Here is a 27,826-nt window from a genome sequence, read left to right as displayed (position 1 = left end):
CAATGTTTAGATTTTTGCACCCTCAGATTGTTATTGACAGTAGTTGTGTCTCAGCCAAATATTGTCCTATCCTAACAAACCACACATCAATGGAAAGCGTATTTATTCAGCTTTCAGATGTACAAATATAAATTTAAAAAAATTGACCCATGTGACTGGTTTTGTGGTCCAGGGTCACATTTACTCACCTCAGCCCATCCTGTGTGTATATGACTACTCTTTCAGCCAAACTCAGAGTTAAATTAAAATATATCCTGGCTCTTCCAAGCGTTATAATGCGTACGCTACGCTTAAGTCCTACGTCATGCGCCGGAACTCGATTCTCTCATGAACGTGCGGACGGAACCGAAAGCTAGTAATTAAGTAATTATTACAGATTTTTCCTTGCACACACACGGCTTCGCTTCAGAAGGCCTTTATTAACCCACTGAAGTCGTATGGATTACTTTTATGATGGATGGATGCACTTCTTCAAAATCTCAGGTACCATTCACTCCCATTATAAAGCTTGGAAGTGCCAGGATATTTTTTAATTACATTTTTGGATGAACTAACCCTTTATGTTTGGATCTTTTTTAGCAACAGTTCTTCTAACCCTAATTAATGGTGTTTTTTCATTTCTTAAACCACCATGTAGGAAGAGGACGCATCAGGGCCATATTCCAGGATGACAATGTCAAGATTTATCAGGCTCAGATTGTGACGGAATGTTTGGGAGGAACATGAATCATTTTCACACAGAACAGACCTTAGATTTAGTGAAAGTCTTTGGGATGTGCAGGAGGAGACGATACAAGATCTGGACTAAACACTGACGCACCTCTTGATGGAAATAAATGTTTTCAATCAAGAGGTGCATCAATTTTTGGTCTGTTTTTTCTTTTGATATATTGCAAGCTCATATGATACTCATACAACAAAATATGAATTTTGGCTGTGCGATTTTGGGAAAATATCTAAGTGAGATTTAATTTTGTAAAGTCAAGCTTCAGCTCAATATTCTCAATAGTGTGCGTTACAAGGAGTTCAACATGCCTTTGCACAGATGACCAGAACTACAAGGTAGAGGATGGTCTTCAGTAGGGGTGTAAGAAAAAAAAAAAAAAGATACACTTGAGTATCGCGATATTTTATTTTGCAATACTGTATCGATTTTCAAAAACGCAATATCGTTTTTTTTTTTTTACACGTCCAAAAATATTCATCGTAAGACACACAAGTTCACGTTTATGTTGTTTAAATCCCTACCACTAGATAGCTATGCTGAGACGCACCACTAGTGTCCTCGCCAGGCTCGCCTATAACGGTGCGTGTCCACTGGACATTTTAGGATTGACAGCGGACCGGAGAAAGCTTTGAGAGCGACTGAGAGCGTCAAAAAGTTGGGCAGTTCCTTTATACAAATATCAAGCGAAAAACGCAGTCTGCAGCCAATTGCTGTGAGGTTCTGTCTTGAGAGTTTAAACATATGCAAATTGTGCCGGAGTTTATGCTGGATTTAGTGCGTAAATCATTTTGTTTACAAATTAGACGTTGTGCAGTTGTTATATATATGTTAAATATTTATTTTGGATGTGTTTATTGTGATAATATTGGCTGGTTTTATAAAAGTTTATACAACTGAACGGATATCTTTGCTTGGTGCATTTGGAAACAAAGCTTGTCTATTTCTAAATGTAATCGCGTGCATCGTTCACACCAAACGCGAATAGAGCATCTGGCGCGAGTGATTTCAATGTTAAGTCAATGCAAAGACGCGTTTACGCGCGTCTAGAGGTCCTGCGGCACGAGGCGTTTAGCGCGGCGCGGTTCGCCTCATTCGCGCGTCCAGTTCTTTTAAAATCTTTTATCACATAAAACTTGATTTCAATATGACACATTTATTTTGTTCACTTTCATCCACTTTCATTCATTTTCGTCCAGTTCATGTTGTTGTTTTGTATTGTGACAGGGGCTATGTACCTATTTTCTTTTATTATGGCCTACTTGAGCATATACAAATTTGCTCACTAAGAACCTGTAAACCACAATCCCAAACTGGCAGTCTGATTTTCTGTGTACTGAATTGTTTACCTAAAGTAAACTTCTTTGACTTTTATGCACATCATGTCTTTTTTAAAATATTTTTAATATATTTTACTTTAAAAAAATCCCAATATATCGCCTTATGCACAGTATCGAAATATATTGCAATATATTAAATCGTGACCCATGTATCGTGATACGTATCGTATCGCCAGATTCTTGCCAATACACAGCCCTAGTCTTCAGGTAAAGTTTAAGCTTTTCACTTACTCTGGAAATCTTGCGGTACGTCTCTTCATGGCTCTTGGTTTCGAAAGGTGGCCTGCCAACCAGAAACTCGTAGCAGAGCACTCCCAGACTCCACAGATCAACCTTCTCATCGTGCGTCTTGCCTTCGATCATCTCTGGAGGAAGATAGTCTAGCGTTCCGCACAGCGTTGACCTCCTGTAACACACACACACACGATGAACACACAGTTTCCCGAACCCAGCACACAAACACACTCTTCTCACGAACAAGGACATGCCACACATTTACCTTCACAAAATCACAACTAAACCGTACGAACCGGTTAACTGGCACCCCTCTTTTTACACTTCAAAAGAACCTTAAAATGGTTTGAATGTGTAAATTGGCAAGACAAAACATGTCCAAATTATAAACTTTTAGTCTATGATGGTTAAATTCAGCAGTTAATCCGCGAACCGCACGTGCCGAACCGTGGGGCGGCCGATCCGCTGCTCCCCAATCACACCGCACGCAAGCAGAAGCGTCACCTGGAGGAGGGCGTGTGGACGGACCACCCGAAGTCCGCGATCTTCAGCTCTCCATTGGCCCCCAGCAACAGGTTCTCGGGCTTAATGTCTCTGTGGATCACGTTCTTCGAGTGGCAGTAGCTCAGCGCATCGGCAAGCTCCATTATATACTGCAAACACACAGTATACACACATTAGGAGACGTTATTGACTTCAAAAGTCTTTGCTCATGTTTAAAGGTGCAGTGTGTAATATTCAGGAGGATCTGTTGACAGAAATGCAATATCAGACACATAACTGTTTTCAGTGGTGTATAAAGACCTTACATAACGAACCGTTGTGTGTTTATCACCTTAGAATGAGGCATTTCAATCTACACATCGACATGTTTCTACGGTGGCCCTGAGCGGACAAACACGTTTCGTCACTGTTGTTCTTCGTGTAAAGAAGCGAGCTTAAGTCAGCGAATAAAACACTGACACAATGATGAACAAGTAACAATAATATTCGCAATAACATCGTTTTACTGAATAAGTTAATATAAACTTCAATGAAACCTCATTGTTTAACTGGCTACTCTCTGCTGTCTCAGAGCACGACATCACTTCCTGTTGGCCACTGTAACTTCTGTTGGCTGCAGTTCCTAACCTCACCACTAGATGCTGCTAAACTCACACACTGCACCTTTAAAGCAAGACCGAAACACTCTTACAGTGGCACTCCGCTGGTCATTGAAAGTCCCGCAGCGCTGCAGCTCTCCGTACAGCTCTCCTTTAGGAGCGAACTCCAGGATGAGATACACGCGTGCCGTGTCGTGGAAATAACCGTAGAGGCGCAGGATATTGGGATGTCTGAAAGAAGAGGAGAAAACAGAGTCAGTTCACTTCACAACAGACAGATCCTGCTTTCCTACCGCATGAGTCTAAATGCTGAAGTTACAAGTTTCCCTGGTTTTGTTTGATGGATAACGAGTCTTTAGGAGACTCAAGCTAACGACTCCAAGCTAACTACGCGTCACACACTGGCTGACTCTAAGAGGTTCCAGAGAAAAACTGAAGACATAAACCTGGTACCCTGCTCTCATGAAACTTATATATCGCAAGGTTGAATATTAAAGACTCATGGGAGCAATAAAGCACTGTAAGTTTTTTATATTTCTTTGATTTTTTTTGTGAGTGAGTGGAGGCGGGGCTCATTTGCATATTCATAGAACCGCGCATACTAATTTTTTATTTTTTTTTATTTTTTTTAAGTAAAAAACATTTAAAAATGTAATGTTGGTGATCAAAGATGAGTTTTAAGGGTTAAAATGATTGACTACAGGGGACTTTAAAATAAATATTTGGAGTCTTTGCCCATCATTCAAGGCTCTGATTCGGCAGTTAGCGCGGACAAAACAACAACAAAAATTCGCATTATAAATGTTTCTTCCTTTGGTTCGCTTTTAATTAGGCCTATTATATTCACATTCTTTACTGTTGTACAATAGACAAACACAACCTTTTTACTCGCACGTCAAATTCCTTAATTTCTTCAGAGGAATTCTTTTCTCTGGCAGCGCAAAATCAAACTTAGCTTAAATGTCTTGCCCTTGCGGAAGATACAATTCACTCTTCAGACCTTTTACAACAAGTAGAAAACGGAGATTATAAAAGATGGCCTCGTTCCTGCTGGCGTCCCACATCCCTGATCCCCGTCAGAGCGTAGGCTAGATCACGCGTCTGTGTGGAAATAATAAACTAATGTTTTTTTAAATATATTTAAAGCTCCAGTCTAGTTTTTTCTCTGTCTGTTCGAAATCTGCAATTGCAGTTATTTGCGGGATTATATTATCAACTTGACGTGGGTTGTGCCTCGGCACGGCACGGATGAATCTGATGTTTTGAGGAGAATGTGCGGCTGTCAGTCGATGTGGATCCTGGCATTCACTATCTCAGATTCTACTTTTTGGAAATATGACCAACATAAGAATTCTCACCGGAAAAAGTTAATCTGAACAAGTAACATCCACTTCTGTTCTGAGCAACTAAGGGGAAAAAAGCATTGCAGTAAATCGCGCTGATTAAATCTAACGATCGCTCATCATATCACATCAAACCGTGCAAATTATACTTTGTTCTCAAATTGTTAATGTTAACAACATCAGCATTGCGCGACTACACTTAATGCCCTTCCGATATTATCCTTGTTTCCGCACGGGCCGGTGTCAGTCTCTTTAGCGTTCTACACCTGATGATTGTCGTTTGAACATTTCTGGATCCGCCATCGAATTGCTAAGTTTAATCATATCCAGTGCTGTGAGAAAAGGCTATAAATCTCCAGCATCCTCACACTCATAGCCGACTAGCCCAGACTCTTCTTTATGTGGACAGATGTGACGGAATGACGCAAAGACATGCTCGAATTTCCCGCTGAAATCCACCAGAACCACTGGAGTTAAAAACATTACAAGCTCACCGTTCTGAATCGAGCTACGGCAAGCAGAGAGTTCTGAACACTGGCTGGTGATGTACTTTATTTTGGATCATAACAGTTACTGATATTAAATGCCTCACAGGCTTTAGTGTGATGTTTGATTAACAGAAGTGCTCTTATGTATGACACACACCTGAGATGCGACTGTATCTCCACCTCGCGCCGCAGCTGGTGCTCGACGCCGGCCTTCTCCAGCTGCTTCTTAAACAGGACCTTCAGCGCCAGGATAAACTTGGTCTGACGTTCCCGGGCCAGATACACACTCCCAAACTTGCCTTTGCCCAGAGCTCGGCCAATGTCGAAATTCTCCAAACTCCATGCTTTCCTGAAGAACAGACACAACACAGACATGTTCCTCGTTAACACAAGACTGGAGGCATTAAACACAGTCCATGATCCATACGGAAAACTGCCATCAAGAAAACAGAGTCGAGTAATAAAGTTTACAATACTCGTAATAAGTAAACATGCCTATCTTCTCCTAACATTTAAGTTTTTAAATGTTGTTTATGTGTCTATGTGGTGTTTTTAATCTGCTTTAAGACAAACCATGTGTAAGTTCATAAGTCGACAGCATTGCTGAGTATTTCCTCCTTAAAACTGCAGTGAACCAAAGACAGTCTCAAAAACACGCTTTGAAATCGCTGGTGTTTCTGACGTCACAAACTACCTTGTAACCAATCAGATCAACGTGTGATCGTCAACCAGTGGATCTCTGAGCTGAGGGAGTGAGTGGAGGCGGGGCTCATTTGCATATTCATAGAACCGCACATACTAAATGAGGCAAGGGTGTCAAGTTACATTCAAGATATTTTAAAGAAAAATGCTTAAATGTATCATTTTGGTGATTAAAGATGAGTTAAGGGATAAAATTATACTACAAGGGGACTTTACAAACTTGTCTCATCCTAAAATGACCTATTCAGCAACTGGAATAAACAATTTAAAAAAGATGATAAACTCTGAGACTGAATTCATGGAGTTTAAGAATTTGTAAATAACTTACTTATTGGCATTATTGGACGTGCCATTGGAAGGAGTTTCTGGAAAAGAACAGAAAGAGTCATTATGATGTTCTCAACATTAAGGATGTGATTAAGAACGGATGCATCCAAGCTTACGGTGAGGTTTGTCCTGTTTGCCGGGTTCGGGAGCTTTATTAGCCTCGACTACAGGAACCGGCTTCGGCTGCGGCTTGTGTTGCGCAGTTGTTTTGAGCTGATCCGGATTGGCGTTCTGGTCTCCAGGACACGAGGTTTTCCCCGGAGCCGAGACGCCGCTGGGTTTCTGCTGACTGGCAGGGCGCTGAATGCGCTGGGGTCCGTGCGCCGGCCCGAGGACACGCGTGTGCGGGGTCGACACGGCCTTCTGGGTCACGGGAACTCTCTTGGGTCCAGAACCCTGCAGAGTCCAATGTCAAGTCAGCTTTATTTATACAGCTCTTCACAATACAGAGTGTTTCAAACCAGCTTTACAGAGAATACTGCAACAAAGTTTGTTTCCAAAAGAAAAAAGTGTCACTTTGATTATTAAATAATTACAAAAAAAAAAAAAAAAAAAAAATTGCATTTAACATTATAACAGAGGATAAATGCAATCAAAGACAAAAACAGAGAATACACCATTAGTTTGACATTTTTAAAGGTGAAAAGACTACAGGTAACGGAATATAATCTTTGCACATAAGTTATGAGCTTATTAAGATTTCTTATCAATATCCTAGGTTTATTAGAAAATACAGAGGCAAATAATAACAATATACAGTTCTTATAAAATACCTTCTCATGTTCAGGTCGTTGAATCTTCAGATCTTTGATTGCTTTGGTTCTTGAAGCGGTTTCCATATTCTGAGATTGAACAACGACACATTAATTATTGCTTAAACACATATCTTAAACACATATCATATCTTAAACACATTGAACACATCAGGAGAGAAAGTAAGAGTCCTGGATTAACATGCATCGATATTAAACCGTCACGATGGTCACCGTTCAGATGACATTACAAACTGAGGTTTCCATCAAAACACAGATTTATAGATTAAAATAAAAACGTTTAAGATATAAATCAGTGATAACGTTACATTCAAGCGTATGTTTGCGTCGTCGCGACGCTCAGTAACGTTACCTTCGCTAGCCGTTTCCTCACGACAAACCCTCCGCTAATTCCACACAAACACGACGATTTCCTTCACACCGATTTAAATCAGTCGTGTGTGATCATTAATATCGCGAAGACTCATTAAACTGTATATTTATCACTAAAGAGGACGACGCGATTCTCCTCGGCGACCGCGAGTCTGGCCTGTTTAATTTCAAATGCCCCACTTTTAAATGCCTTTAAATATAAGCTGATTTTGATTGGTCATAAGGCACAGTAAACTGGCATCCTATTGGTTGTTGGAGACTGCGTCATGCGACGCAAGGACCCCGCAAGTGATGTCGGGAAAACGTGCCATTGTACCGCGGATGGCCAGCAGGGGGCGCGAAAGATCGGCACACTCAAGAAGTGCAACAGTGTAACAACTATCGACGGATGTTACTTTGTAGCTTCCTCTATGTGACGTAATAACGGCTAAATAATGACGTACTTGCATTAGAGCCTAATTTATTCTGGCTTTTTTTTAAGTACTGATTGATTAGTATTATTTTTACTTATATTTAAAATAATATGTGTTTGTATATATATATATATATATATATATATATATATATATATAATTTATTTTTATTTCTATTATTATTTACTTATATTTAAAATGTGTTTGCATATATATTATTTATTTTTATTTCTATTATTATTATTATTTACTTATATTTCAAATAATGTGTTTGTATATATATATATATATATATATATATATATATATATATATATATTCTTTTTTTTTATTGTAAACCAATCCTTTGAGTTGTAAACTTTTTGGATGTCATGTTATAGTTTTAAATGTTGTATGTTATGTCCTTATTGTCTAATAATAAATAAATAAAAATTGAGTTTTATGTACTTGAAGTGTTTCTCTTCCATCAACCCCAAAGTATTTGAATAATTGAGTTGAAATATGAAACAGAAAGCGGTGTGGCTTGTACAAGACTTCTAAACTAAACTAATGCCCTTTCTCTTTTAGTAAAACATTTGTTCTAAATCGTGAATAACCAGCCAGAAGTGTGTCGCCTTCAGCCGGTTTCCTGTGAAACACCGCCGTCGCTCTCCTTCAGAGTTCACAGAAACACACAAGCCGGTGTTCAGTATGAATGTTAGTTTATTTGTAGAGCTGTAAACAGCTTTGGCTGTTCTGAGAACAGATGATGGGCCGAGATCACCTCGTTTCGTCAGTACCGTCACAAACTAAAGGATTTCAACCTTTCCACCAAGTTGTGTTTGTCAATATGTAACACTAAGAATGCCTGTAAACAAATATTTACATTCAGTATAAATAAGTTGTTTAAATGCAGTTGTTTCATCACAATATACCAGCAAAACCCAACAAAAAATGCTAAATCTATTGAGAAGGAAACAAAAACACAAGTTTCTGTATGGCGCTGCTTGAAGAGTTCTGTGCGGAAGCAGTACACACACACACACACACACACACACACACACACACACACACACACACACACACACACACACACACACACACACACACACACACACACACACACACACACACACACACACACACACACACACACACACACACACACACACACACACACACACACACACACACACACACACACACACACACACACACATCACTGCGTCTGAAGAGCTGGGCTGATACTCGTCTGCATAATGGTATAGTTTGGATGCTGGAGTTGAAATTCCATAAACCTACAAAATATAAATAAATAAATAGAATGTATTTCCTGGAACACACACACACACACACTGCAGAAGGCACACCTCTGATGTCTCCCCTCGTCACACACACACTGCCTTCCTCGCGTCCAACATCCAACATCCCATCCGCCTCCTGTACGATCCAACTCAAAGCACGTGTTCACTGCACATTCTTCAGTCACATGATGATGATGATGTCATTCAGTGCTCGTTAAGTCTCTAAGGAGGCCCGTTCTGAAGAGTCCAACACACACACGTCTGATGGTCCTGGATTAGTTTGTTCCCTTCCTTGTTTTAACAGTACTATAATTAGTTCTAATATTGCTAGCGTTTCAAGTGTGTGAGTGCTGGTGAAGCGATGCGCCGAGCGTCTGCGGTCTCGACGAGACGTGTCCTCCGGCATCAGAGAACACCATCTGTCCCGTTACACTGGTTTATTAAACTACTCGATCTCCCCGTCGGCGTCGAGTTGTGCGTCGACAGCGGTGGGTGTAAAGCCACGGTCCCGCCAGCCTCTAATGTAGACGCTGGAGTTCGGGGACGCAGAGAGGAGCTCCTCCACCGGGAGAGAGGACCGGAAGCTCACTCCTTCACTTCTCAGCGACGGCGGCGGCCATGGGAGTCCTCAGGGTTCCTCTCGCTGTGATGGCCAGCTCCTCGATCTCAGAGTTCAGGCGGCGGATCACCCACTCCATCGCCTCACGACCCTGCACACACACACACACACTCTTTTAGCCACTGAACATTGAAGTCAAGCTATATTTCTAGAGGAATAAACAGGAAAATAACAGAATCAATGATGCAAACTTAAAAACATTCACAAGTCAGGCGGACCATCAAATCTTTTAGATATAGATATATATACACTATAATAAACTATATGTGAACCACACACATTCACACATCAGGTTGAAATCCTCATCAGTCCTTCAAGACTTATTTTATCGAGCTTTTGCCGTTTGACAGGTCTGAGAACTGTGAGTGACTGGATGTATGATTATCTTGGTGTCATGTTTTGATGAAATTCTGTGTTTCTCTGTATTTTAGAGTTATTTACTATTTATGAACAGCACTTTGGTCCATTCTAATGGTTTTGAAAGTGCTTTATAAATAAAAGTTGAGTTGAGTTAAGACAGCTATAATTCTGGAGCACTTTATACAGATATTTCACTGTAATAAACAGGAAAATAACAGAATCAGATCAATTCAGTTCATAACTGGAGGAATTGACTAGTTTTTGTGAGGCTTCGTTGAACAGAAATGACACTCATAAATCTGTCAATATTTAGCAGTTCTTAAGCGTTTTTCTGCTTGGCCGATGTGACTTATCTTGCCAGCGAAGGGGACTTTTATTTTGAAAAGAGTTTTTATTCATTAGTCCACTGCCTCTGCTTAACAGTTCTGACAAATATATACATTATTAGACAAAACTGTTCAATAAAGAAATTAAATGGATTAAAAATAAGTATATAGCATTTGCTTTTTTATTATAACTAATTAATTACCTTGTTTTTATTTTTTTAGAATATGATTCCCAGTGCGCACACATTTATCAGGTTTCTGACAGCGCTGTTGGATTTTTAACGATTTAATAATACTATTACAGAATCAAAAAGTTGCCATCTAAGGTTTAAATCTGTTTAAATTAGTTTTTTCATGCAATTCATTTTCAACCTGGTTCTAATTGAGCAAATATTATATAACGTATATTTATTTTACATTTCAGAATGTGTTATGCATGCATCTTTTAACTGAATAGTGTGATGTGAAATATATGAGCATCAAACAGATCAAGATTAGTGGAGCACTGCAGCGGACGAGAGCAGGGAAGCTGACGAGACACCGCAGAGCTACGACACACTAGAGGAACGAGGAAACAAGAGATATTAATTGTCTAAACTTGCGTGACTTTGAGGCCTCTGATATATCCAGGTTCATTTAAAGGCATTTCACCATTTAAACTCGTCATGAAAGGGAAGTTGCGCTAGTACTTTCTCCTCTATAATGCCGTTTATCCGAGCGAAACGCTTCAGGAACAAGAGCAATGTGGGCGGGGCTGGTTGGAGGGTTGTGGTTTGCTATTGGCTGATCTCATGTGAGTGACAGGTTATAGCCCCGTGTTTTCTCTGACCTTTCCTGCATTGGCGGAGATGGTTGATGCCATGAGTCCCTCCAGATAACTACTCAGACTGACGCCCTTCACAGAGATGATGGCCTCCTGCGTGAGCATCGTCCTGTAGGGCAAGCACATCATCAGGGTTTGCATTTGAACGTGCAGTTTTTCAAATTCGACAAATGTTTTATTTGACAGCGCTAATGTGAAGCACTTGCATTAGCCTTATGGTAGTTAAACAGAGAGGGACTCTTACTTCTCCGGGTCCTCCGGGTGCGGTCGGTACGTGAGCCTCTCGTCCACAGAAACCATGTTAGTGAAGGTGATCTACGGTGAGAAAACCAGGCAGAGGATGAATATGACACATCTGTAGGATATGCAAGCATTAGAGAAACCAACTCCTTCCCAGAATGCAACTCTGTTATGCACAGACTGGCCGTGTCTCAGATGACATTCACACAAACTCAACTGCTAAAGGCAAGAACATGAACGTATGAGAAAAGGTGTGCAGGAAATGCTGACAAACCAGAAAGGTCCTGACAGGTTCACATTAACTTGATATCTAGACAACTGCGCTGCTGTAATGATTAACCCTCACCCTTCCCTCGGGCCATTTCAACTAAATATTTTAACATTGAGTGTTCGTTAGAGAGGTCCTGAACACCAGGACTTTTGTCACTCTTGAACCAGGAATACACAAAAGAAGTGTAATAAATCTTTCCCTCACAGGTCAATCTGACCCCCTTAGGAATGAATGAATGTGAGGAATGCTTCAGTACACAGACAAACCTAAAAATGCTCAATTCAAACTAAAAATGCTAAAACTTTACCAAAAATGTATTTTATAAAGTCTACATGTGTCTCTGAACGCACACTGAAGAGAAACTGGCTTTAGGACCCAGAGGAACAGCTCATTTGCTCCATATAGAGATATAAGGCCATCTAGAGTTATGAAATATCATCTTATATATATTTCTCCACAAGAGGTCAGCACAGACACTCAATGTAAGATATTTTGAGCTGAATTAAAAGGGTTATGCATGAAATTATGAGTTTATGTCACAGTTTATGAGTTATTTTCCAACATCTGTGATGGAGGAAAAGGCAACGGCGCAGTGCTGTATGACTCAGATGACGAGTGTGCAGTGCTGGCTCAGTCTGATCAGGTGACAGCATGTGTGCCGACACGTGTTCACTGATCGCAGTCGTGCACTTACATTAGTCGACTGAAGCTCAAAGGTTTTCTCTTTGGGATCCACTATGGAGTGCTCCTGGATGTACGTACATGTCCGTGTGTTGCCAATTATCTGTGGAAGAACAAGACAGGGAGTTGACGTCTAAATCAAACAGGCCGTGATCTCAAGACACATTCAGTTTATATCAGTGTAAAAAAGTCAAGAGAAAACTGATAATAATCATAAATGTTTCTTGAGCATCAAATCCTCATATTAGAGTGATTTCTGAAGGATCATGTGACACTGAAGACTGGAGTAATGATGCTGAACATTCAGCTTTGATCACAGGAATAAATTACACTTTACTGTATATTCACATAGACAACAGATGATTTACATTATAATAATATTTGACTATTTCTACTGTATTTTTGATCAAATAAACACAGCCTCGGTGAGCAGAAGAGACTCTTTTCCAAATCTTTAAAGACCAGTAATGCATCTAATAAGAAGAGCTCTAGGAATCAAACTGGGAGGTTTTGTGGGTCCTTGAGCCGAATGAATGTAAAGGTCGAGGTCAGGAATCACTCGCGTCAGACGTCACAGCAGAGCAGAACAGTTCATTCAGAAACACGACACCGGGACGTCATGTGCCGAGGACTAGCCGGACCGATATAACCGTTCCGTCGGGTCGTCTACGGGTCAGGAATCCTCCTCACGCTCAGGCCAGAGGAGCTGGGATACGACAGCGGGATTTCACCTCGGATTGATGGTTTCAACCAAACGTGACGAGAACAATGAGAGCTACTGAGTTCCAGTTTCAAGATTAGCATCAGCTGCTAGCTTAAACAGATTAGCCTAGCCCTGCGTCTCAGTGTTCACACTATCCATCCTCAACAGTGTGTGAGATTAGAATGAGTGTGTTGAAGAGAGTGTGCCGGATGATCTACTATTTCCGGAGTGTGGATCCGTCTCACTATAACAGCTAATATTACCCACAACCCACTGCACTTTAGGAGGAACTACAAACACGAGTAAAAAGTGTTTATAAACTACAAATCATGGCGGATATGTGCGACCGACGGAGAGAGGTTTAGATAAATGTTTGAGTGACTGATCAAAGTTTAACCTGATAATAAAATATTTAATGTTATCCGTGTTACATTTCATCTGCGACAATGTGGACTTTTATAAAGATCCGTTCGGCCATTAACTTCTAAATTCATCATTATGCATTAATATGAGGAGAGTCTCCGCACGAAAGACCCGCGACTGCAGATCAACGCGATTCTGCACTTTTCTCCGATACGGGAGGAAATGGAGGATTTTATCTTTGACAAGATGATTGACAGGTCAGTGTACTGTGATAAGATGATTGACAGGTCAGTGTACTGTGATAAGATGATTGACAGGTCAGTGTACTGTGATAAGATGATTGACAGGTCAGTTTACTGTGATAAGATGATTGACAGGTCAGTGTACTGTGACAAGATGATTGACAGGTCAGTGTACTGTGATAAGATGATTGACAGGTCAGTGTACTGTGCTAAGATGATTGACAGGTCAGTTTACTGTGATAAGATGATTGACAGGTCAGTGTACTGTGATAAGATGATTGACAGGTCAGTGTACTGTGATAAGATGATTGACAGGTCAGTTTACTGTGATAAGATGATTGACAGGTCAGTTTACTGTGATAAGATGATTGACAGGTCAGTGTACTGTGACAAGATGATTGACAGGTCAGTGTACTGTGACAAGATGATTGACAGGTCAGTGTACTGTGACAAGATGATTGACAGGTCAGTTTACTGTGACAAGATGATTGACAGGTCAGTTTACTGTGATAAGATGATTGACAGGTCAGTGTACTGTGATAAGATGATTGACAGGTCAGTTTACTGTGATAAGATGATTGACAGGTCAGTTTACTGTGACAAGATGATTGACAGGTCAGTTTACTGTGACAAGATGATTGACAGGTCAGTTTACTGTGACAAGATGATTGACAGGTCAGTTTACTGTGATAAGATGATTGACAGGTCAGTTTACTGTGATAAGATGATTGACAGGTCAGTTTACTGTGATAAGATGATTGACAGGTCAGTTTACTGTGATAAGATGATTGACAGGTCAATGTACTGTGACAAGATGATTGACAGGTCAGTGTACTGTGACAAGATGATTGACAGGTCAGTGTACTGTGACAAGATGATTGACAGGTCAGTGTACTGTGACAAGATGATTGACAGGTCAGTTTACTGTGACAAGATGATTGACAGGTCAGTTTACTGTGACAAGATGATTGACAGGTCAGTTTACTGTGATAAGATGATTGACAGGTCAGTTTACTGTGATAAGATGATTGACAGGTCAGTGTACTGTGATAAGATGATTGACAGGTCAGTTTACTGTGATAAGATGATTGACAGGTCAGTTTACTGTGATAAGATGATTGACAGGTCAGTGTACTGTGACAAGATGATTGACAGGTCAGTGTACTGTGACAAGATGATTGACAGGTCAGTGTACTGTGACAAGATGATTGACAGGTCAGTTTACTGTGACAAGATGATTGACAGGTCAGTTTACTGTGATAAGATGATTGACAGGTCAGTGTACTGTGATAAGATGATTGACAGGTCAGTTTACTGTGATAAGATGATTGACAGGTCAGTTTACTGTGATAAGATGATTGACAGGTCAGTTTACTGTGATAAGATGATTGACAGGTCAGTTTACTGTGATAAGATGATTGACAGGTCAGTTTACTGTGACAAGATGATTGACAGGTCAGTTTACTGTGACAAGATGATTGACAGGTCAGTTTACTGTGATAAGATGATTGACAGGTCAGTTTACTGTGATAAGATGATTGACAGGTCAGTTTACTGTGATAAGATGATTGACAGGTCAATGTACTGTGACAAGATGATTGACAGGTCAGTGTACTGTGACAAGATGATTGACAGGTCAGTGTACTGTGACAAGATGATTGACAGGTCAGTGTACTGTGACAAGATGATTGACAGGTCAGTTTACTGTGACAAGATGATTGACAGGTCAGTTTACTGTGACAAGATGATTGACAGGTCAGTTTACTGTGATAAGATGATTGACAGGTCAGTTTACTGTGATAAGATGATTGACAGGTCAGTTTACTGTGATAAGATGATTGACAGGTCAGTTTACTGTGATAAGATGATTGACAGGTCAGTTTACAGTGATAAGATGATTGACAGGTCAGTGTACTGTGCTAAGATGATTGACAGGTCAGTGTACTGTGCTAAGATGATTGACAGGTCAGTGTACTGTGATAAGATGATTGACAGGTCAGTGTACTGTGCTAAGATGATTGACAGGTCAGTTTACTGTGATAAGATGATTGACAGGTCAGTTTACTGTGATAAGATGATTGACAGGTCAGTGTACTGTGATAAGATGATTGACAGGCCAGTTTACTGTGATAAGATGATTGACAGGTCAGTTTACTGTGATAAGATGATTGACAGGTCAGTGTACTGTGCTAAGATGATTGACAGGTCAGTTTACTGTGATAAGATGATTGACAGGTCAGTGTACTGTGATAAGATGATTGACAGGTCAGTTTACTGTGATAAGATGATTGACAGGCCAGTTTACTGTGATAAGATGATTGACAGGTCAGTTTACTGTGATAAGATGATTGACAGGTCAGTGTACTGTGCTAAGATGATTGACAGGTCAGTTTACTGTGATAAGATGATTGACAGGTCAGTGTACTGTGCTAAGATGATTGACAGGCCAGTGTACTGTGCTAAGATGATTGACAGGTCAGTGTACTGTGCTAAGATGATTGACAGGCCAGTTTACTGTGATAAGATGATTGACAGGTCAGTTTACTGTGATAAGATGATTGACAGGTCAGTGTACTGTGATAAGATGATTGACAGGTCAGTTTACTGTGATAAGATGATTGACAGGCCAGTTTACTGTGATAAGATGATTGACAGGTCAGTTTACTGTGATAAGATGATTGACAGGTCAGTGTACTGTGCTAAGATGATTGACAGGTCAGTTTACTGTGATAAGATGATTGACAGGTCAGTTTACTGTGATAAGATGATTGACAGGTCAGTGTACTGTGCTAAGATGATTGACAGGTCAGTGTACTGTGCTAAGATGATTGACAGGTCAGTGTACTGTGCTAAGATGATTGACAGGTCAGTTTACTGTGCTAAGATGATTGACAGGTCAGTGTACTGTGCTAAGATGATTGACAGGTCAGTGTACTGTGCTAAGATGATTGACAGGTCAGTGTACTGTGCTAAGATGATTGACAGGTCAGTGTACTGTGCTAAGATGATTGACAGGTCAGTGTACTGTGCTAAGATGATTGACAGGTCAGTGTACTGTGCTAAGATGATTGACAGGTCAGTTTACTGTGATAAGATGATTGACAGGTCAGTGTACTGTGCTAAGATGATTGACAGGTCAGTTTACTGTGATAAGATGATTGACAGGTCAGTGTACTGTGATAAGATGATTGACAGGTCAGTGTACTGTGACAAGATGATTGACAGGTCAGTTTACTGTGATAAGATGATTGACAGGTCAGTGTACTGTGCTAAGATGATTGACAGGTCAGTTTACTGTGATAAGATGATTGACAGGTCAGTGTACTGTGATAAGATGATTGACAGGTCAGTTTACTGTGACAGAGCCACCATTAAACACGCAACTGTATGGCGTGATCGTGTGTCCTAAAGCTCGTCTACTCTTCTGCTACACACTCAAACACATCTACTTATTCTTCACAAAAAGAGTATTTCAGGGCGTAGTTTAAGCAGACGAACTGAGACGCATCATAGGAGAAAAGAGGAAGTACCGATCTAACGATGGACGGCAGACCCCACTCGGTGCTGAGCAAGCGTTTGCTGTGCAGGCGTCCCTGCTGGTCCACGTTACGGTCCAACACGTCCACGCCGAACACGCTGGGGTTCATGGGGTTCGGGTACTTCTGCATGGCGGCGTTCGTCACGGTTTCCCATGGATGGCTGTGAGAGACAAGAGCAGAAACCTTATTATTGACACGCCACCTTTATTTATACAGCGCTTTACAGCACTCATAGTTTCAGAGCAGCTTCACAGAGATAACAGGAAAATAATGCAACAGAGTTTGTTTCCAGAAGAAAATAGAGTCACAGTCCAGCTTAAGTCAGTTCAGTGATGCTTCAATTCTGTTGTAAAAAAGTTATTAAGTTCTTTTATATATTTATATACAGCCGCTCTTGAGAAAACCGTGATGTCATCGTCCAGCTCAGTTCAGTTCTCATATAATATTGTTGAATATTAAATGTCCTCAACTAAGCAAGACAAAAGCCAAAAGCGACAGAGGAACTAAAACTCCATCAGGACAGAATGGAGGAAACCCTCAGGAGACACTCAGTCTCTCAGTGTGTGATTATGATCCAGGCAGCGTTACAGGTCAGAGGTCAGACTGGATCAGAACATTCAGAATATGATCCAGTTCCTTCTTATCGTACGAGAATGTTGTGCCTTTAAGCTGATCTAGACATCAGCCAATATGAAGGGCGTTTAATTGCGCAACAGCTGGAGTTATATAACTGTGTTTCTGCATGTGTTTAACCGTAACAACTGAGGAGTGACTTCAGTTAAAGCGTCTGCAGCGTGATCATCACGAGCCGGTTCATTCAGCGCCGCAGTCAGGAAGAGGAAGACCAACTTCTGTTTCATCAGCAAACACATGTACAGACACTTCTTTAAGAGATGCACGGGGCAAAACACCTACAATCATGTCAAAATATGAATTAGGACATTTAAAAAAACCTGATAATGCACAGGTATGATCCCTGTCCAAATGAAATCAACGTCCGAAGAATATATTCGGTGTACAATCTTAGTTATATTTTTAACACAATGCTTTGAATTACTGCACTTGTAATTAATATCTCAGTTCTCTGTTGGTCATTTGTTTGGGAAGCTTCTTCGTGTCACTTAAAAAACAATGTAACCAAGTCATCATTGCTTAATGAAACTGATCTAATATCTATGATATCATCTTATTTAAACTCATCATGAAAGGGAAGTTGCACTAGTCTTTTCTTCAAAATAGGGAACATGAAGTTAAAAATTACATATAATTCATTAAGAATAAGCAATATTCCATTAAAAACTAGAATTGTCCATTTGTAATTTCATGGTGACTTTAAGAGTTTATTTATGATTAATGATCAATATGTGGATGTGACTGTGTAAAAAAAGGGATTGAGAACAAACTTAACTAACCAGAACTAAACAAACACTGGAACAAAAAGTGTGTTTGCTTTTTAATTATACATTTGTAGCTTTTTAAATACATGTTTGCATATTTTTTATTGTTCTGGCCCCATGTGTGTGTAATGAAGTTTAGAGTTAAACATAGGCCTAGTACATTCCGTCATGTGAATGGTTGCCTGGGAGACCGTCGGTGGTCATGTGACGCGTGACGTCACGTGGAGGAAAGGTCACAGCACTCGCCAAGGAGAGTTGAGTAATGTCCAGATTCACACGCGTGGGTTCAGAGGTCAATGTCCAGCGCAGCTGATATGATGTTATGACTCCACATCATCATCATTATCACACAGTTATCAGAGGTCGTGTCTGCCCTGCTGACCCACTGAAGAAAACTACAGGATCTTTACTGTCATCTGAGGAAAGTCTGGTTTTGTCCATTTAAGAGACGCATAAAAAACAATAAAATGCAAAGATAATAAATAAAAAAAAGAACACAACTAGTAAAAATAAACAATTAACAAACCTAGGAATGATGAAATCTCTGATCAATCTTTATTAAACACAAGGACGCAGCGATATGAACATTTTGGCCGATACCGATAATGTGTTATATTTTAAATCTGATAACCGATATATGGGCTGATAAATCTAAATTCGACTTTCTTTATAATTTTTGAGAGCCTGATTGCAAAAACAAAAGTCTCAACATTAAAAGCCACGTTCAAACACACAATTAAAATGTTCTCATAATAATATGTAAGTTAGCCGATATGACAGACTTTGGATGACTGTATTTTCCTTTTTTTTGAAGTGATTCTAATCATATTTCAAACAATTTAAAACCATCATGTTGAACAGTGTCTCAGCTGAGGGAAATAATCCATTATTTATCGGCTTGAATATATCGTACAATTTTTCTTATCGAGCCGATAACGATAACATTAAACATAAGCATATATCGGCTGATATCGATAAGGTGGCAGATATATCGAGCATCACTATTGAGTATTCTCCTATATTTATTGCTTATGTTATTGTTTTCTTGCGAATAATGGACAAAAGAAGAATTCCACTGTACAAACTCAACATGATTAAGTTGACTCGCCTAACGTTAGTCCTTCACTGCCAAGGACATGCAGGGTTAGGTTGTGTAACTACCCGGCAACTAGCTCACAACTCTTTCTCTAATTCACTTAGTAAACAATTCTTCTTCTTCTGGTTGCAGTCATTATTAGTTAACGTTAACTGTTAGTTATACTTATTAATCTTCTTCAGTCATGTCGATAAAAGTAATTTACTTCAGATAACCGCATCCTTAATTTATACACTATCGCTTTTACATTAACTTACTAACATTTTTAACACTCTGACGTCCAAGACTCAATACAACCACACACACACACATATATATATACACACACACTGGACATTAAAAACATTATTTTTATAAAACTGAGTGTCTGACAGGAAAAGCGGTAAGAGAGATTGGCGCGCCTCGTGCACGAGCAAAACCTCTGAGAGCAAATTAGCGGTCATTCAAGCGCTCAAATTAGCCTTCCACCTCATTAAAATGAAACATAAGACATTCACTCACTTGAAAATGTGCTCTGACGTCCAGATCTTCATGGTTCTCGGTGGTTTTGTAGACGTTTAATGCGCGAGGGCCGCTTGGTGACACCGCGCCGCTTCCGCCGTCGGTTCCAGAACACTGAGATCAGGCCACGCCCACCGGTGACGCACGCACTGGCGCAGGACCGATCCTGCCAATAAGAGCTGCGGGATCTGAGTGGAAAACCTCGCGCCCGGAGAATGTGCGGATGCGTGTACGGAACTATAATGGAACAACCATTAAAAAGTTCACTACGGGAACATTAGGAACATTACATGGGAGGAAATGTGTTACATCACGTGGTTCTTGTGCACATTCTGTCCAAGTGTGTTTATAGAGCTCTCACACGACATATTTTCTCTCAACGACCTCAGATTGAAGGTTATTCAGTCTTCATATTTGAACTTTCTACTTTCTGATTCACTTTATAATATTTTAGAAAATTATTACATCTGCAAATTCAGACAGACATGTTTATTATTATATAGTCATTGGTCTAGGTTTGATATTTCTGGTGGAATCTGTTCAGGTGTGTGGAAACTCTGTCATAACCTTTAGTAAACCAGGATCCGATTTTATGGGATTTTTATTTTTTATTATTTTCACGTGTGAGTATCAGGCGCCCTCTGCTGGCGATGGGGGATTTAATGCTTTTATGTTTGTATGATTTTCTAATTCATGATTATATATCAGTGTTTTTACTTATCTAAATGTCTTGCCAAGTGTTTAAATATATTTAAATTAAAAGTTGTTTAATCAATATTATAAATTGAGTAATTATGTATAAATGTCACTGAATATTTCAAGGTGAAGACAAACACATTAGACCATGTAGATCATCCATTTAAAATGACACATTTACTTTTACTAATATTATATTTCAGCTTCAGTCATTGAGAAGAGAGTAAAGTCACTGTGATTAACTTATGATGTAATTTTTTTTTACTAATTATCAGTTCTGAGAAGATCTACTGTATAAACATGAGGAAGCGTGTTTCTGCTGTTGCTGATTTTCCCCGGTAGGTGGCGATGCTTTCTTTCTGTCAGCACTCAGTTATTGGTGTGTGTGTGTGTGTGTGTGTGTGTGTGTGTGTGTGTGTGTCGTTAGTGGTGGGATTGAGTCATCAGGATGAAAGCGGAGTGATGATCAGGTAAAGGATCACGGGTCACAGACGACAGCAGCTTCTCCACATGTGAGGATGAAAGACAGAGAGGAATCACACATCAGACACACACACACACACACACACACACACACACTGACGGCACAGACCATCCACACACTCTCAAATCATCATCCCTTCATCCCTCAAAGGTCAACGACTGACCTAGGCTGTTCCCAGAGAACAAAAATATGTTCCAAGAATGTTTTGCTAACATTCCCAAAAAATATAGGCCTATATTTTTTTTTAAGTTCTCAAAACAATTCAAAGTTTTTAGCGCAATTTTCCAACGGGCGGGGTGAGCAAAGCTCATTATCATTTAAAGACACATGCACTGAAACGGTGTGCTGAAAACAGAGCTGTTTTTGACCAGGTAAAATTTGTTTTCTTACAATACTAATGAGAATTTTTAATTAAAGTATATTACAAACTTTTAATTTAGACCCTAAAGAATCATATTAGCTTGTACAAAAATGGCATTATATGACCCCTTTAAGGAAGGTCTAATCTCGGGAACGCACAAAAAAAAAAAACACATAAAAAGATTGACTATCTCTTTGTGTTGTGATCCCATGACGTCAGACAATTGCGCTAAAAACACTCACTGAGTTTTTATTACTTGTTTTTTCTTGGTTATGTGAATGTAATGTGAACATTATTAAAGACCAGATTTGAATGAATGTTTTGATAATGTTTCTGGAAGAACGTTTGTTCATAACTCAGAATGTTCCCTGTTTGTTTCTGACGTTATGGTGATATTCCTCAAACCCTGCAGTAGCTGAAGCCCCTCGTGATCCTCAAACGTGATCGAGCATCTCGATCAGCACACGCCGTTGCCATGGAGAACACCTGATGCTCCCGCTGCTTAATTAGCGTGTGGGTGTTAATTCCTGCGTTGATCGGGGTAATAATTACATTTTGTTTTCTGATGCTGATGCAGCGCCTCACAGAGAGACAACACACAACAAACATCCGGAAACTCAATTATAAAGTCTAATGCTCTGCACCATCATATCCCATCAGATACAGCCGTACTCTATACAATATTCTATTCTACTCTATATCCAAGATGGCAACACTATAAAAAAACATTTTCATGATTTGTTATAGCAACTTTTTTTCTTTTGTCAAATCAAATTAGATAATTAATGTGGTTCAGATAACACAATATTTTGAGTTTCTGTTCATTAAACCTGATCTCCTTCTTTGTACTAACTCAAACATCAAAGATGCTTTGCCACTGTAGGAACTACACTAACTGTGGTGATGCAGATCTTCTTCCAAGATGGTATTCCTTGGAGCATCCACATTGTTGGAACCCTTCCGCATCATCAGCAGGGATCTCGGGGTCTCAGGTGTTTCGCCCCTTAACCTGGACACCTCGCCTGAGTGGGGTCATGAAGACTGCCTAGCCTTCCCCTGCAGGAGGATTCCAGCTGTGGGCTCTCTTCATCCACAGCCATCTTGAGCTGGACTCGGCTGCTGCAGCTGTCCCTGGTGGCTTTCTTCAGCTGCTCCGGCTCCAGGCCCATCTTCTGGAGGAAGTAGCGCACCGATTTTGCTGGGAACCCGCGGCACCCGACTTCAATGGGGTAGCTGGTTGCATGCCACCCTTTTAAAGTGGCTTCGTCGACCAGGTCTTGGTACTTGGCTTTTTTCAATTGGTGTGACGTGGCTAGCCTCTCTTCCCAGGGCACCGTGAGTTCAGCAATTATGATGGACTTTGTGCTCCTGGATAGCAGGACCGTGTCTGGTCAGAGGGATGTCGCTGCCAACTCTCAACTCCCAATCAGAGGCTCGCTGCAAGGTAGAGGGTGGGTTCTTGGCCCCCGTGACGATCTTATGAGCCTTGTCTCCTTCCCTCACAAAGGTTGTGGACTGGGGCAGGTAGGCCTGCTTGTTGTTGGCTTTGACTCGCTGCTGTTCCACCCATTTGGCAATTTCCGTGAGGACCTTGTCGTGCCTCCATGTGTAGCGGCCTTCTGCCAATGCCCTTGGACAACCGGCCAGAATGTGGTTTAGTGTACAGAATGCTGCTCAACATTGGTTGCAAGATGGGTCTTCCTCTCCGCCCCAGATCTTTATATTTCTTGGTGTTGGCAGCAGGTCAGTCACTGAGCGCAAGAGAAAGCTTAGCTTCCCCTGGTCGGTCTGCCACAGTTCCTTCCAAGACAATGGTCGCTCCTGTGCCTGGTCCCACTGCGTCCATCGACCCCGAGAAGCAAGTCCAGTCGCTTTCACCTGACGTTCCTCCTCTGCTTCCTCGCGGACTCTTTGCACCACAAGGCCTCTTCTAGCTCTGGTATCAGCCCTGCTCCACCTCTTATCACTATAGTGTCCGAGGCCCAGGCGTCCCTGGCATACCACGCCTACGATTTCTTGGTGTTTCCAGTAGGATTCTGCTTCCATTACGGCTTGCTGGGGTTTCCACTTTCTGCCGCATTTGATGGTCTTGCTTGCATGTCTTACTTTCCCATCTTTAGACGAGAGCAGTGACTCAACCTCAACCTCAAACTCCTCAACCACCAATGAGACTGGCAAGGGAAGCTTGGAGGTCTTGCTGTACAGGTTGACTGCGCTGAATGATGGGGGGACTCCCAACCATTTCCGCAAGTACTTGCTGCACAGTCTTTCCACTCCACCTGGGACATGGGAAAGTCGTAGAGTAGGAAGGGCCATTTTAGCCGGGGTATGATGCCATACTGGAAGCACCAGACTTTAACCCTCCCGAGCAGCTGGCTGTGCTCGACTGCCTTGAGCCAGGTGTTCAGCTGGGCCTTGGTATTAGTGAGATTGCCGCTGTCCTTTAGAGAGCTGTCGTACTGCTTACCAAGGCATCGGATCCTTTGATCTTGGACTGTTGGGATCTCAGAGCCTTGGATGTTGAAGATATTTCCTGTTAGCTTCCCCTTCAAGATACTGAGGCTCCTTGATTTTTCTGGTTTGAACTGCAGGCGTGGCCATGTTGCCATTTTTTCCAGTGTGCTCAGGATCCACTGTGTCCCCTGAATAGATGGAGTCATCACAGTCACATCGTCCATGAAAGCTCGACAAGCGGGGTGTCTCTTGCCGTCGACTGCTTGCGGGCCTCTGCGCTGCATTTCCCCTGTCTTTAGCAACAGATTCATAGCCGCTATAAACAGGGCCACGGAAATCGTGCATCCTGCCATGATGCCCTTCTCGAGCCTTCGCCATTTGGTGGTGACGCTTCCTACGGTGAACCTCATCTGCCGCGCATCCATATGTGCCATTACAAGCTCAATTACCTCTGAAGGAACTCGGTAGTGATCCAATGCCTTTCGGATCAGCTGATGTGGGACGCTTGGGTAGGCTTTGGCGAGGTCCAGCCACACAACGGAGAGGGTGTTGTTGCTACTCCTGGCTTCGTTGATCAGCTGGCTAATCACTGCCGTGTGCTCCAGGCAGCCTGAATATCCTGGTACTCCTCCTTTTTGGACACTGGGGTCAATGAATTCGTTGGCGAGCAGGTATGTTGTTAGCCTTTTGGCGATGATGGACCAGAATATTTTCCCCTCTACGTCCAGCAGGGAAATCTCCCGGAACTGATCGAGTCTGGTGGAATTTAGCTCTTTTGGCACAAAGCAGCCCTCACCGAGAGTCCAAAGCCCGGGTTCCAGCTTCTTCTTCCACAGTGTCCGTAGGAGCTTTTCAGCAGCAGTGGGCAGCATTTATAGATTTTGTAGGTGGTTCCTGATGGTCCTCGAGCTGATCCCGCCCGTGCTTTTTTTACCACTGCTCTCACTTCGTCCATGGTGAAGTCTGCCATGTTAAAAGAGGTGTGTGGTGTAAGAATCGGCAGTTGGAACGGGCATTCATCCAAAGGAATACTTCTAGAGGAGTCTCCATGTGCAGCCGCCACACTGTCTTCTATTTCCTCCTTTGCACATGACAAGATCCCACCCTTCGGCTTTCCTAGTAGGTCCGCTGTGAATTGGAAAGGGTTGTTAAAAAAGGCTTTCCTCTTTCGGCGCTTCTCCCGTGTGGTCTCAGCACTCCGAAGCTGGTTAGCCTTTTTCGCATCTCTCTGCTGATCTCGTTCAGGGCCGCTCTTTCCTCGTCACTTGCATCCCGGCACCTTCTTTTTAGTGTCTTTAACTCTTCTCGCAGTTCTTTGATCTGCCGCTGTCTCCTGCTAGGCCCTGCTGGTGGCCGAGGAGTCTTGCCTTCTTTTTCGCCAAATGTGTCATGGCACGCCTGGTACACAATGTCAACCATGATCTTGATCTTGGCTGCATCTCCTTTCAGAGTGTTTTCCAGGATGGTATTTAGATCATCATCCAGTTGGGCCCATCGGCAGTCTGCTGCTGGTGGGAAGTTCAACCGTGGTTTCCTCTCGAAGTCTTTTGGACTTTAGGGTTCACCGACTCTTCCTGTGCTCTGAGTAGGTTGAGCAGGGAGGTCTGGGGCACTGTGGTTTGCCTCCTGGCCCTGGTCCTCCTCCACCGACTGATGAACACCCTTAACAAACTTAGAGATGTTACTCTGCGTAAGCTTAGGTGCTCTGCGTTGCTGACTCTGCTCTTTGCACTTGGACTTGCCTTGGTGGATTTTTACATTTTTTTATTTTTTCGTTCTTGAACAGCCCTCCACAGATGTTGCATCAACAAACTCAAAATTTTCAGGCAACCAGGTTACTTAATTTTTTTAAGTTAAACCAACATTTATTTTTGTATAGTGTAGTGTCGGCCCAGATCCGGCCCTCATCCGGCACGCACTGATCTGATCCGGTGCTGTCTGGGATATTCCTCTTTAATTTCAATTTCTTGCACATAATTTTTTCCCATATTGTCTGTAATATATGTACAATATTGTAAGTGTTAATAATTATGAATCAATATTAATTATGGTTAGATTTATTTCATTATTTTATATGACATGATTAAATATAATATATGATCATTTATATGCATATTTTTTTTTTTATTATAATTTCATAAATGTTTTATCCCTTTGAAGAAGCAATGTTTCTCATACTGATTTGATGAACACTGTTTACTGAATTTTTTAATATATGTTTTTTTCTTTCTCAGTGATACCATAGGCATAGAAGAACCAGTTTTGGTTTTACCTTTCAATGATCAAATCTTAAAAGAAACTTTTTTTTCGGTGAAGAACATTTTAATCATCTAAAGAACCTTTTCCCACTGTAAAGAACCTTTGGTTCTTTACAGTGGGAAAAGCTTCTTTATAGTGGGAAAAGGTTCTTTATAGTGGGAAAAGGTTCTTTATAGTGGGAAGAGGTTCTTTATAGTGGGAAAAGGTTCTTTATAGTGGGAAGAGGTTCTTTATAGTGGGAAAAGCTTCTTTATAGTGGGAAAAGGTTCTTTACAGTGGGAAAAGCTTCTTTATAGTGGGAAAAGGTTCTTTATAGTGGGAAAAGCTTCTTTATAGTGGGAAGAGGTTCTTTATAAGGTTCTTTATAGTGGGAAAAGGTTCTTTATAGTGGGAAGAGGTTCTTTATAGTGGGAAAAGGTTCTTTATAGTGGGAAAAGGTTCTTTATAGTGGGAAAAGGTTCTTTATAGTGGGAAGAGCTTCTTTATAGTGGGAAAAGCTTCTTTATAGTGGGAAAAGCTTCTTTATAGTGGGAAAAGGTTCTTTATAGTGGGAAAAGGTTCTTTACAGTGGGAAAAGGTTCTTTACAGTGGGAAAAGGTTCTTTACAGTGTATAAAGAACCTCTTCCCACTATAAAGAACCCTTTGGATTGGAACGATCCACTGGTATTACAGGATCTTCATGGAACCATCAATGCTAATAAAGAACATTTATTTTTTAGAGTGTAATGTTAAAATATCGAAAGACTTAAAGGTCTTTCTTGAGTTTCTCTCCTGCAGACAAACGTTCTCAAACACATTTTCAGCTCATAATCTTTGACTGGAATCAGGGACTGAATCAATATTAAGTCCATCTCTCGTTCCTGCCGTCTAGACGCTGCATTTGTTCAGTTGTTCTTTCAGCATCACTCATCATGTGCCGCTTCATTGTTATTGCTCTCAGAACACTTCATTTGGGTCAGATGACTGCCAGACCAGACAGAGTGTGTGTGTGTGTGTGTGTGTGTGTGTGTGTGTGTGTGTGTCTGTCTCATTATCAGTCCAGTGTCTCGTCTTCAGTTCCACATAGATGGTGTCTCTCTGCTCTCGTCTCTTTGATCTCTTTTTCTAAAAGGCACATGATTTGTTTTCTTCTCGTCTCCTCCATCTCTCTCTACACTTGCCTTCCTCTCAGGGTGAGTCACACACACACACACACACACACACACACACACACACACACTCACACACACACACACACACACACACACACACACACTCACACACATACACACACACACACACACACACACACACACACACACACACACA

The 27,826-nt window shown here is 41.1% G+C and overlaps 3 protein-coding genes across 4 annotated transcripts in view; 1 reads left to right on the top strand and 2 right to left on the bottom strand.

The window, feature by feature from the left end:
- Positions 1 to 50: 50 nt before the first annotated feature.
- On the bottom strand, positions 51 to 7,549 carry LOC308699096 (uncharacterized protein; the record flags this gene model as incomplete). The annotated part of the gene is made up of 9 exons (XM_081379684.1): positions 7,387 to 7,549; positions 7,035 to 7,103; positions 6,378 to 6,657; positions 6,263 to 6,299; positions 5,390 to 5,581; positions 3,494 to 3,632; positions 2,803 to 2,951; positions 2,296 to 2,470; positions 51 to 71 (listed from the first exon to the last, which is right to left on the bottom strand). The coding sequence occupies exons 2-9, from the start codon at positions 7,098 to 7,100 to the stop codon at positions 51 to 53; spliced, it is 1,059 nt and encodes a 352-aa protein (XP_081235810.1). The 5' UTR covers positions 7,101 to 7,103; positions 7,387 to 7,549.
- Positions 7,550 to 8,503: 954 nt separating this feature from the next.
- LOC308700045 (PRELI domain containing protein 3B-like) lies at positions 8,504 to 20,415 on the bottom strand. Of its 2 annotated transcripts, XR_014031259.1 has the most exons (7): positions 20,264 to 20,415; positions 17,261 to 17,429; positions 12,436 to 12,525; positions 11,475 to 11,545; positions 11,237 to 11,339; positions 9,169 to 9,812; positions 8,504 to 9,096 (listed from the first exon to the last, which is right to left on the bottom strand). XR_014031259.1 is itself a non-coding variant. In XM_081381361.1 (6 exons), the coding sequence occupies exons 1-6, from the start codon at positions 20,293 to 20,295 to the stop codon at positions 9,696 to 9,698; spliced, it is 582 nt and encodes a 193-aa protein (XP_081237487.1). In that variant the 5' UTR covers positions 20,296 to 20,415; the 3' UTR covers positions 8,504 to 9,695. The 2 variants fall into 2 exon arrangements, 1 of the variants encoding a protein (XP_081237487.1); XM_081381361.1 differs by having other exon boundaries at positions 8,504 to 9,812.
- An 876-nt stretch (positions 20,416 to 21,291) lies between these two features.
- LOC308700044 (protein TMEPAI-like) overlaps positions 21,292 to 27,826 on the top strand; it is a 45,621-nt gene continuing 39,086 nt past the window's right edge. Inside the window, exon 1 of the mRNA XM_081381359.1 lies at positions 21,292 to 21,297. The gene's annotated coding sequence lies outside the window, so the exon portion shown is untranslated. The remainder of the gene's footprint in view (positions 21,298 to 27,826) is intronic.

This window comes from Scardinius erythrophthalmus (genome assembly GCF_964197995.2).
Source record: "Scardinius erythrophthalmus genome assembly, chromosome: 12".
Lineage (NCBI taxonomy): Eukaryota > Metazoa > Chordata > Actinopteri > Cypriniformes > Leuciscidae > Scardinius > Scardinius erythrophthalmus.
Note: the sequence above shows the minus strand (reverse complement) of the source record. Positions and strands in the feature narration are given on the sequence as shown.

Excerpts from the sequence above, each read along its gene's own strand:
- LOC308700045 (XM_081381361.1), bottom strand. The coding sequence starts at position 20,295 with ATGAAGATCTGGACGTCAGAGCACATTTTCAA. Across the intron at positions 17,430-20,263 it reads ACGTCAGAGCACATTTTCAA|CCATCCATGGGAAACCGTGA; the intron begins GTGAGTGAATGT and ends TGTCTCTCACAG. Across the intron at positions 9,813-11,236 it reads TCTCCGCCAATGCAGGAAAG|GGTCGTGAGGCGATGGAGTG; the intron begins GTCAGAGAAAAC and ends GTGTGTGTGCAG.